The sequence below is a fragment of the Parus major genome, chromosome 2 (assembly GCF_001522545.3).
Source record: "Parus major isolate Abel chromosome 2, Parus_major1.1, whole genome shotgun sequence".
In the NCBI taxonomy this organism is placed as follows: domain Eukaryota; kingdom Metazoa; phylum Chordata; class Aves; order Passeriformes; family Paridae; genus Parus; species Parus major.
Window position 1 is genome coordinate 14,673,398 of NC_031769.1, and position 11,966 is coordinate 14,685,363.

At 37.5% G+C, this 11,966-nt stretch overlaps 1 protein-coding gene across 18 annotated transcripts in view; it reads right to left on the reverse strand.

Annotated features, from left to right (window-relative positions):
- Positions 1 to 11,966, reverse strand: part of SVIL (supervillin) — a 106,155-nt gene that overhangs the window by 33,198 nt on the left and 60,991 nt on the right. For 9 of the 18 annotated variants that reach the window (XR_004495491.1, XM_015618529.2, XM_015618517.2 and 6 more), the window contains 9 exons: positions 11,477 to 11,647; positions 10,805 to 10,839; positions 9,671 to 9,732; positions 9,163 to 9,302; positions 8,307 to 8,402; positions 6,806 to 7,058; positions 5,307 to 5,330; positions 3,711 to 4,266; positions 2,021 to 2,240 (listed from right to left, as the gene is read on the reverse strand). Coding sequence is in view for 17 of the 18 variants with exons in the window: in XM_015618529.2 (XP_015474015.1) it covers positions 2,021 to 2,240; positions 3,711 to 4,266; positions 5,307 to 5,330; positions 6,806 to 7,058; positions 8,307 to 8,402; positions 9,163 to 9,302; positions 9,671 to 9,732; positions 10,805 to 10,839; positions 11,477 to 11,647 (1,557 nt within the window). In the remaining variant the exon portion in view is untranslated. The remainder of the gene's footprint in view (positions 1 to 2,020; positions 2,241 to 3,710; positions 4,267 to 5,306; positions 5,331 to 6,805; positions 7,059 to 8,306; positions 8,403 to 9,162; positions 9,303 to 9,670; positions 9,733 to 10,804; positions 10,840 to 11,476; positions 11,648 to 11,966) is intronic. The other 9 variants (XM_015618528.3, XM_015618532.3, XM_015618533.3 and 6 more) reach the window with 5 other exon arrangements.

Sequence of the window (11,966 nt, forward strand, 5' to 3'; positions counted from 1 at the left end):
ATGATGATCATGGCATGCTGACTTCTACAGTGGAGCTGACAGGGTGGCCTTTGGTCTCCATAAATGCACAAAGACAGGAGAAGAAAGCATAGGTGTCTTTCCTACTTAAAAAAATAATGATTTTCATTATTCTATATAATATAGGTAATTCTGAAAATACTAACCATACACTCACTATACAAGGGTAGCATTAGTTCAGTGAAGCAAGTCTTTGTGGAAAATCACTTTCATCCAGACCAGCAATCATGCATCCTGCCCAAATACTATTGCATGTGTGGAAAAGTTGTTCTTCCATAAGGTGAAAGAATGTCTGACAAAGCCAGAAAAATCCACTGGATGGGAAGATGAAGCTAGTGAATGTAAAAGGGAAAAAAAAATCGTAGTGTAATAGCTAATCTTCAGCAGAAATGTTCTTTGATGTTTATGAATATTTGGCATCAACTACAGCCAAGCAAAAGAAACTTACTGGTTGTAGTCTTTTAATTCTGGGACAAGAAGTAGACTTCTGAGGTATTTTGGAAGGCTAAAACTTTTTGATACCAGCTCAGTCATTTACAGATGTTTGTGGAATAAGGATTTACAAATTCCTAACAAGACAGCAGGTATTTTTTTTTTGTTAGCTCTGGGACTGAGTAGAAAATCTCACAGTCCTAACAGAAGTGGTTCCTGATTGTGTGACTGACAGGCTTCAGTTCCTCAAGAGATCAACTTTAAAGTGGAAAGGCATTAAAGTTAGGACTGAAACAGCTGCTAAAACTTGGATCTTCCAATCCCTCTGACCTCTTTCCCCCCACCAGTATCAGGGATGGTAGAACATTTACCACCTAAAACCCAGAAGTTTCTGGCCTTAAACCTCATCTGCCAAGACAATTGGCATAATTATAGGAGGGGGATGGAGAGGAGGATGAAAGTTGCTTTAAACAGAACAGCAGTAAACTGAAAAAGGTTAAGTACAACCTTCAGAAGGGACACTAAGACTGCACAGCTGCTGTTGCTGCCCCTGCACCCCCTTATGTAAAGGGTTCGACAGGGAGCAGGGATGCTCTGTAAATAAGAATGACTTGCATACCTCCTAGAAACACATGAATTTAAGAAGCAAACCTTGGAATCATGTTTAAAAGAAAAAAAACTGGTTCAGAATGCCCAGTATCACACTCCTCTCAGTAACTGAGGGAACACTTTTACACAGAGAAAGTTTAATCAGGCAGCTATTTTCATTTATTGGTTGTGCTTTCACTGCAGAAAAATTCAAGTAAAGATAGGCGAAATTCTACTCACTGCACTGCTACCAGTTTGGGACTAAGTTTATACTCTAAAAGTTTTAATTAAGTTAGAAAAACTTTTACAAATACTACAGCAGTTATTGGCACTTCAATCCTGAACTCCCACTCTCTGCACAAGTGCAGGATTTCACATTTTGTTTCAGATCAGAATGATCTTGGGTTGGAAAAAGTATTTCTAGTACTCCTATAAACCTGTCCGACTTAATACCCGTTTAAAATCCCTACAGTAAGTTCTGAGAAGTCAAAATGGCAGCCATATACTTCTGAAGTAGTGGGGAAATACCAGACTGTCAATCCATAACTCTCTCTACTCAGCTTATTCAAGGGACTCCTGTAGATGAACAAGAAATGGTTATTCAAATAAACCAGAATCACATTATACCTGTTGTAACTGAAAGCACAACCTGGAGAAGCATATTGAGTAGATGAGTATAAATGTAATTAGAACATGTATATTTTACAACTTTAATTTTCTGAAATATCCATTGATTATTCAGGTGGCTCTTTCAAAATCAGGTTATTATGTTGTCTTTAATGGTAATTCTCATTCACCATCATCTGCTTTATAAGTATGTCAGGCAGATTAGCTCCATGTTTCTGCTGTTAGTAGTAATAAAGCCTAATAATTACTACTTAGATTTTTTAGGAACAGTTTTAAAGTTTCTTTTTATACCATCATCAATATAATAAACATATTCATAGGGATCATTAAAAAAAAGAAAGAGAAATTTAAGTACCTTTCCTTAATTGACATAGTTTTGCTGGAATTATCAAGGACATCCTCAGCTGTTTGTGCTTTGCTCTCTCCCAAGGAAAACATCTCAGAGGAATTCTTATAAAATTTGCCTTCCAATTGTTCAGAGAGCTCCTGCAGTCTACAGGATGCTGCAGCTGCTGTTTGTGAAACTGTCCTCATGGCTGATGTGCTGGTGAGTTCAGAAGAAGGCTCAGCGTGGTCTGCCCATTCAAAAGAGAAGTGCTGAATTAGTTCTATTCTCAAAGACGCTTGTCATTACTAACACTGAAGAAGCAAATCTGTATTTTAAACATTCACATCACATACTATTCTAACAGAGAGAAACTTCTGGCTGAGCTAGAGCACAGAGATTAATTGTGCAGCATTACTTGCTGCAGGGACTAGCCATTTGTGACTGATGTTCACATGAAGCCACAGAATATCATGTTCAATACACAATTCTGAACTTCATATGGACAAGGCACAAACTGCTGCTCCCACCATCACACCAACAGGAAAACAAATGAATGTGACAGAGAACAAAGAGTAAGGGAAAAGAAGCAGACAAAATTTAAACAAAAAAATTAACTATTTGGTAAAGCAGTTTAATGCTTGAGTAGCATACTAGGACATTTAATAGCTTAATAGAGATATTACTTTCTAGGGGGGTGTTGAGGGCTCTTTTGGGTTTGTTTTTACAAGCAGCAATAAAATCACAGGAAAAAACTCTCTTGATGAAAGATTAATGCACCATAACAGTTATCCTTAAAGAAATATAAGTGATTTTCATTTTACTTTTTGAAACATTGTAAGCACAACACCCCTCTGATATATGACTGCTCCTATTATATTCCAGTCTCCATCTCCTCTGCAGTCCTCAAAGGCTAATTGGACAGAATAGATACTGCTTTAGAGGAATACAGGCAGAACTGTACCTTCCTCTCTATGCCTATATGAAGATAATTAAATTCAAAATAGATTAACTTTACAGGATGAACACAAAAATGCTTTTAGTGCTACAGGGTACTGTGATCCTGTCACCCATCACAATAAAACAGAAAAGTAATACAACATCCTTCTAAATTCAACAGAATAGAAGGACTTGTACAATGACCAAATTCAGTTTATTTCCAAAGTACTTTATTTAAAGATGGCAAGTTTGTTTTTTAATTTTAAATTGTGCTGTGCATATAAAAATGTAATTGCTCTGAGAATTTCCTGGTTTCTATTTCATCACCACATTAAACAGAAAATAATTTTAGTTTTGCAAAATTAATTACTTGAAAATTATCCACTCCTAGTTATGTATGCACATATGTAGGTAATTCATAACTACATATGCACAATAAGGCAAAAATTAAGGGCAGATAATTGACCCATAGCAGCAAGTTTAGTTTGTTCAGAATTCTGGAGGGCAGAGGCAAGGGCAAAAAAACAAATAATAAATCTTAGCTTCAGCATATAATACCCTTTCTTTCAAAGTAAATAAATCTGAATAAAAATGAGCCGTCTTTGAAGACTGAAAATTTGAAAGAATAAAAAATAAAAAAAGTTATTTGTAAAACTTAATACTTCACAGATATTTCTCTACTCCTAAGCAGTGTTAGAAAAAGGAAACATAACCAGCCTTGATAAGACTTGAAATGCCATTTGCTGAATGGGACCACACCAACAGCAAGTAATTACCACACCTCTTTGCCAAATCTTGCTTTTCATAACACTTTCCAAATCCATCTTGTCTTCAAAGGACTGGCCTTTTTTGTCTTCCCATTTACCTTGCATGCCAGTATCAATTTCCTTCTGTTCCTGAGGCTGAAAAAGTGCTTGTGAACTAAACAGCTCCAAGCTGCCCTTCCTCAGGAAGCTGTATGTTGTCTCTTTATGATGGTCTGCTGCTTTTTCAGGAACAGGATGTGCGGTTTGTTCCTCAAAGGAGCTGTACTTCTTAATTTCATTAGCTTCATGTGCTAGAAACCTCTTTCTTTCTTCTTCATGTTTCTTTGATGCTCTTCTGCTTTCTAGTGCTTCCATTGAGGGCTGCCACTGTTCTGACTTGTGTGTGCGTTTTCCTGATGAGTCGGAGTTTTCTGCTGCAGGGTGGAACCTCGTGGCAGCACTCGCACTTCCCTCAGTCCCTGGCTTCCCAGGCAGGTCCCCGTACAGCGGAGCAAGGGCAGAGGCCATCGCTGAAATCGATGTTGCGACTGCAGATGACAGGGGAGCGATCTTTCCACTTTCATTTTGTACCTATGAAAGGAAAAAACAACAACAAAAAAAACAAACCCAAAAAACCCAAATAGGACTTACAAACTCTGAAATGATCAATTCCAAAAACCAGCCTAATCACATCAGTACATCAAAGGTATGTTTCCATGTACATATTGTACTCTATCAGTACAGACTAGAACAGGTAAGGAAAGCAACAATGCCCCTGGAATTTGTCTGCAGGTGGGTTACTCCACCCAAGGTAAAAACAACTGCACGTGAACAGCAACTTCTCTAGTAACGAGGGGTGTGTGCGGAACATGCAACACAACATCGTGTCAGGGCTCAGGACCTGCAGCAGTGGGGGAAGGAATTAGTTCAGGTTCCAGAGGCCGGATGACATGCCATGTGCCCAGGCTAATCAACTCTGCATCTCAGCAGGACTCATTAGCTTTGGCACAGCTCTGCTCTTACACAGCTCTGCAGCTCCCAGCTCTGGTGACTGCTCAGCGCCAGGGAGAGACAGTTCCATGCTGTCCTAACCCAGGGCAGACATTCCTGATGCTCCTGCCACATAAATCACCTTCATGCAGGACTTTTTCAAATATAAACACTGGCTGTCATGAGCAAAGTATTTGAGGCTAAGAAGCATATTAAAAATACTTCCAAATTTATACTGCCAGCCCCCATGGTGGAACAAGTATCTTTTCTGCTCTTTTAACATAATAATTTTGTAAAATTTTCCTAGATGCAGTTAAGATGCATTTTTTGTCTGAAATGTAGAGCTTTCCTTTATCTTCTTCCAGAGGAGACAAAAGCTATGAAAGAGAGTGACAAACATGCCTCCTACACATCTGGAGAGGGCTTTTTTTGTTGTTGTTTTCTTAAACTGCAGAGCTAGTGAACAGTGGTGCAAAAGGACAGACAAGATCACAGCAGTAGGAGGAAATCAGCTCAGAACCTAAAATGTACATGCAGATTCCATAAAACACAGACAACAGTCATTCATTAAGCAAACTGGAAAGCAGAGCGAAGACTATGTTAGCTCAAAGATTCCAAAGCATGATTAAGAAAATAGTTACCAGTTTATTTTTTTTCCATTGCATCTATCAGAATTAGAAATTTAGAGGCGATCAGAAAAGTGAATTCAGTTTTAACGACAAGTTATTTACATTTTCAAATATACATTTTGGGAATATAACCTCTAGTTATAGTTATTTTGATAGCTCTCTTTTGCTTCTTCCTAGAAAAACCATACCTGCATCTCAAAAGCCCCCAACACTCCAGAACAGTTCACTACAGAAAGTCTTTTTGAAAATACACTACCACTGAGCTTGCTTCAGAGTCAACTCTGATTTCATTTGCTAGGTTCAGAAAGATGACACAACATGCTTCCTCTGATTTTCCTTGCTTGAAAAGCGTGTTTGCTCTGTAAGTCTGGCAAAGTAACATGACTGCCACTTCTTCCCCATCTGCTTCATCCCTTTTCTGTTTACCACCTTACTGGCCCCCAAACAAGTCAGTGACACAATCATTGAAGAGGCCATGCTGTGACAGTGATTGGCACATGGAAAGTGAATGGAGAAAGGACTATCTAAGGTCTGGAAATCTTGCTTAAATAAATCTGTCAAGCACTTATTACTTCATGTGCAAGTGAAGTAGGGATAAAGTACAATTATAATCTGTACAGCTTTCCACTAATATGTTTAGAGGAATCTTGCTTTCTCACTATACCTTTATTATAAAATATGGAAAATGTATAATCATAAATGAAGCATATAGAAAGAAAAGAGTAGGAACTTTCTAACACTCAGATTTATCCAAATAACTAGAAATGTGACATGCACAGGAGTTGTGCTTCACTGTTACAGTGATTTCTTTTTAAGCTGTAATGCAAAGGGACTGCTGTTTCTGCTATTGTGAAGCAATCTAAAATACCACTTCTGGGCCACCTTATGCTGAGGCTTTACTAAAAAGGCATTCCTTTGCAGTTCCAATTAGATGAAGAATTACAGAACAGAAAGCCAAATTTCACTGCACACATCAAATAATTTCTTTTTGACTTCCTGAATATCAAAAGTATTCTGCTTTTAGGGAAAAAAATACAGATAAAAATCAATGCCTCCTCCCAGAGGAAAATGACAGACTATGTCCTTACTAATAATGGAAATATATAGTGCTTTCAGGAAAGCGCTTGAAAATTGCACATGACAAAGCTCCAAAATGCTCTGAAAATACACCTAAAGCAAAATGATGTGTGTCTCAGTTTTTACTGCTTTAAACACGAATTTACTTTTAGACAATATGTAACACTCCAGTGGAAGTGACACACACTGCTAACGGTACAACTTGCACTAGGCAGGAAGTCGATATACTCTTCTACTTAAAAAAAGAGTAAATCCATACCAAAATATTTGAACAATTTAGGGAATTGTTCTTCACTGTCAGAAGGCTGCTTCCTGACAAACTTTTTCCTCTGTGTGTAGCTCAGAGCAAAGGAAAGGCCAGCCTTTATGGTATCTTACATTGAAGCTGTTTTCTCCAAGAAAAAGAAATGCAGAAGAGCTATGATGGCACTTACCTGCTCAACTTCTCCAAGAGTGACTGGCTGAGTCTGGTAACGAGCATTCATTCTCCTGTGCCTCATATCTCCCCGATTCCTCGTGGAGATGGCCCTGGATACTGGCTGAGACAGTTTGTTAAACAAAGCCATCTTTTCTGCCAAACTTAAGGTAGAAGAATCTGGCTCCTCAGACTGATCTTGCCCCATCGCCTCTTTGGCTGCTCTTATCTCCTCTTTAGCTAATATTTTTTGGTGTGCTGATGCCTGCAAGCTGAAGAAGAAGAACTGGAAATTAGTTTTGAAGAAGCCATTGCGTAGTTTTAAAATCTCAACCTGATAGAAACAGGGGATCTGCACGTGAAGCACAATAGCCAATGTAATAGCGCAGCCTAAGTGGTATGCAGTGGTTCAACATTGGCATGATGAATTCTAATTCAACAGCTGAAGATTTAATACAACGTTACACTTTCATTCATGAATTCATCTGATTAGGACACAACGTTTTTTTAAGAAGGAACTCAAGACTGAAGAGAGATTTTACAGATAAATCTCTTTATACAGAGTACAGAGCTATGGAGAGACATTTAAGATGCCTTTAAGGTCCAACAGTGCAATTTATATAAAGTTCAATTTTACTGAAAGCAATTTGTGGAACATATATGATAAAAACATTTAAAAGACAGATTTAAACTCCAAGTTAGTGCTGCTTTTAAATTAGAATAAATTGCAATGACTCTTCTACTAATCTGAAGTGGAATAGAATTCAGACTGTCTTTTGTTTTGAATTATCTGGGATAAACCAACAACAAAAATTAGTTTTGAAATATAGTCCATTGATTTTGAAGATTGACCAATGCTGAAGGCAGACATATTCATTCATAAAAGCTGTAACTGCATTTGTCTCTACAATAATGTATTTTATCCACCTTTACTATAAAAGATTTAATGTTCAACGTCTTCCACATTTACGGAATTAGTAGTATTCTCTAATTTATTTTTTTTCTGTCATGGTCTCTGCTAATATTCTCTCATTCAGAACAGGCAAACAGTATTCTGCAACTTTACCTATAGGTGGTGCAATTTCTTATATTTCCTATAATTTTGCAAGCTATAAAAATATATGTAGAGACAGACAAAGGACACGTACTCCTTGTGAAATCAGGCACTCAGCTGTGCTATTTTCATCTCAGGATGACATTACCATACCAAAAAAATTACAAGAACAAAGACGGTTCTGCTGTGTTTGCTCACATGCAAATTAATTTCTTTCAAAAGAAGAATATGCTTCTATAAAAGGTTAAGTGTTATTAGAAGGATCCTGAAAACAGATGCTTGACAAAAAAAAAAAAAAGCTGCATTGCTTTATCATGCAAACATAAATGAAGTTGACAAATGTTTTAAATATTCTTGAGACAAGTATTGACTTGACACATTGTGAGGGCATTCAAGACTTTAAAGATGCATCTGCTATTGAGGAATCTTGTGCTCCATGTAACATGCATGTTTACCCCCCCAGTACCTGGTAGGTTGTACAGTGCTCTTAACTAGAGTGGGACTAGGTACTCTTGTCACTACTGTGTGGGTATTCACAGAACGTGAAGCAGGGGTAGTTTCACTTTAAAGAATTGCCAAGGAGGGAAAATTCACAGGGAGAGAGAAGAAAAAAGCATTAAGAAAAGCAATACATTAAGTGTTAACTACAGAAAAGACCAAAACAAAACAGAAAAAAACAAACAGCAATCATTTTTATTTAATTGAGTGATCTGCTGTGACATTTACAAAATAATTCCAAATACTTTGAAAGAACTAAAAACCTAGAGGAGCCAACAGGCTGTCTCTTGACGTTATTCTTAGCCCACAAAGTAAGCTACCTTTCAGCTGACCATTAGGTGAATATCCATTCAATTCACTGTTGTTTAATTTCCACCCCCCCAAATGATTTTTCCTTTTTCAGGAAAACGTCATGATGTATGACCAGAGTGCAAGAAAAGCATTTCCAAAAAGTACCTTTGAGATTTCAAAGTGTAAAAAGTTTTCCCCAATACATATACATTCTGTAAGAAATTGTGCAGATTTCCCTCAGCACAAACTATCTTTTTCATTTGGGTTATGAAACAATGCTATGATTAATCTCGTTTACCTAATCCACAGGTTCCTAAACTTTCTGCCAAATTACAATTCATACAAGGTATGCTTTACTAGTCCCTCTACATTTAAAAAGGAATTTCAATATAGTTTCCCCTGTGGCTCTCAAGGCCCTTAGCAATAACTGTTTTCCTCGCTACAAACTTATAAGCACCACAGATATGGAGCTTATTCCCAGGTTTGAGAGAGTTAGAGTTCAGAGTTAGAGCCAAGACATGCACAAGACTTACGTAGCTGCAATGACCACCTCCTCACTGGTAATGGGCTGTGTGTGAGACCTGTCCTGCAAACGCCGCAGCCTTCTCTCTACCGCTGAACTTCTTGTAGGTGGTTTGGGAATATTTTTCATTTCAAATGATTTTTCCATTTCCTAACAGGACATATGTCATAATTAAAACCATGGAAGAAAAGTTCTGAAACCATACTTTCTCCTTAGCTTTCTTGCATGCATAGCAGTGAAGTTCCCAAATGCCCGTCTCTGAATTAGAAGCAAGATTCAATTGCACAGTGTGTACCATGAAATTAAAACTACATGCTTCTCTCTAAATGACACTCTTAAAGCAACCTTTAGAGCAACAGGTCTACTGTGTAGGTAGGGAATGAAATAAAAACAAAAAATTACGTAGCTTCAACTTGGTTAACTGCATTACACTTCATCCTAATGCACTTTGGGTTCCTTCAGCATCTTGTATTTGAAATGTTTAATTCAACCTCCTATTTAAGAAATACAATACTCACTCTAAAAAGGAGTCTCTTTGCAGCTACGCTTAGTTTGGCTCGGTCATCCAATTTTTCTTCATCTACACAAAGATAAAAAAAAAGAAGGCTGAACATAATGAATCAATCTAATATTAAAAGTAATGTGTTTTAATATGAATGATTACAAACCAGCAAATAAGCTGGCTGTCTCTCACATTAACAAAAAAACCCAGCTGTGAACCCAGCTGTGCAAACTTTACCTGTTTCTACACGTATTGCATCAAATGAGAATTCTTGACATGATTTGCAAACAGAAGACTTGTTTCAGGACAGTTCAAGTCCTTTCAAGCTATCTAAACAACATTTGATGAATAATCAAACTTATTGCATCAGTCTATGAAAATACACGGACTACAAAAATAAAGACTGCTTTAAGGATCAATGAAGAGTATTGAACATCTATATCTTCTACTAGCTGATCATTCTGATTACAACCTTGTGTCCCCATTTCTCAGAGGCTAAATTGGTATCCACAGGAGCTGAAATCAGCATCCTCCAAATCCAAGAGCCAGCATCTCAGAGCTGCAAGGAATATCAGCTTTCAAATAGCATAAGGCATTAAATCTAAATATAGCTATTCATGAGATTACCTACTTAATTTGTGCCAGACTTGCCAAGGGTGATGAGAGGGAAAGAGAAGCAAGATGGCAGACTGAATTCTGTAACTTAATAACTTGCATTTTGCAACTTCCTTAGCCAAAAAACAAGTTAGCAATATCAGTTTCACTTAATACCAAAGGCTTTCTTTAAATTTCAAGTCGTAGACCAGTGATTAAAACTGACAAATGATTAATTATTTTCCCAACAACTAGCTTATTTATTGCCTAAATTAGGATAAAACCCAACCCCAACTATACCGAAAAGTTTCAAGCCATTCTCTGCTTTACTCCCATTTGGAGTTTGGTATCCACACACAGACTTTTGGACTGAAATGAGTTTGAAATCAAGTCTGTAGTAGACATGGCCCAAGGAAAAGGGGTATTTGAACTATATATCATAGGTAAAGATATTTTCAAGTGGATTTGGTTTGCATTATTAAACAGTTCTTCAGCTAAAACAAAATAAAACATGTCAGATCCCATTTCGTCCATGGAAAACAGTACAGCAACATACCGTCAGCAGTTGGTATTTCTGCACACAAAATTGACCTAGTGAAAAATTATCAAACAGAAAAAAGTTAGCTGGAAACAAAACATCAAAAACGAAATTCAAATTTAATCTGAAGTATCAGGACCTAAAAGTCTTAGGAGTGGGAGAATTTAGGAGAATTTATCTATTTTTCCAAGTTTCAGCAGTGTCCACTTGGGAACATCCTTTAATAAAGCATAAAGGCAAGCAACTGCAGCCGAACTTAAATACAGTAAAGGAAAATTATTTCTAGTTCACCTTGCAGAAAATAAAAGTCTAAGATTTGCTGCCAACTTTTTAATATAAAATAAGTAGCTTTGGTGGTTTACCAAGACAGTAAATGACAAAGCAGAGTAGATGGAAAGGAAACCCTTTATATAAAACCAAAACCATTTAAACATTAGAATCAGACAGCTACAGTACTTTATGATGATTCACTGTTCATTGTTTCAAATGGGGGAAATTTGCAACAAATTGTTTTTTTTGGGGGGGCGGTGTTTGGGTTTCATTTTATAAGAAGCTATAATAAATTGATAGTTCTTAAAGACAAACAATAACCTTGCAAAATGTTTATTCTAATACATGAACAAATCTTTTCACAACCTTGTTAATATCCACCTGCACCAGAATGCTACACAGAGCTACGTACGTGCCTACCTATCTGTCTCCTTTCGTTCTGCTGATGTTATAGGTTGAGTTTTAAATCTCTCAGAAGTCTTTCTATTTTCACCAGGAGTAAAATAGCGCCTCGCCTTTCGTGGCCCTCTTTCACGGTCCCCATTGGCAGACACAGTACTACCTGCTGCTGACATCTCAAACCGAGATTCACTTTCAAATTGCATGACAGAGAGCGCATAGGAAAGAAAATAGGAGAGAGAAGTAAAACACAGAAGTAAGCATCTCAACAACTGCCAGAGATCACTGCATGCTCCTCCGGTACCATGCGCAGACGAACACATTCCAGCTACCCCGCATCAGAACTCGCAGTAGCAAGCAGAAGCACAAAAGCAGGATTCAAACCATCTCAGCCTCCAGTACACACTGGTGAGAGCTAAGCTGTGTGCCTTAAGTGCCGAACAACAACTGCTGTTGAGTGGGTGTAATTTTGCTAAGGACGTGCAAGTCTCACACGAAAATATGAGTGAAA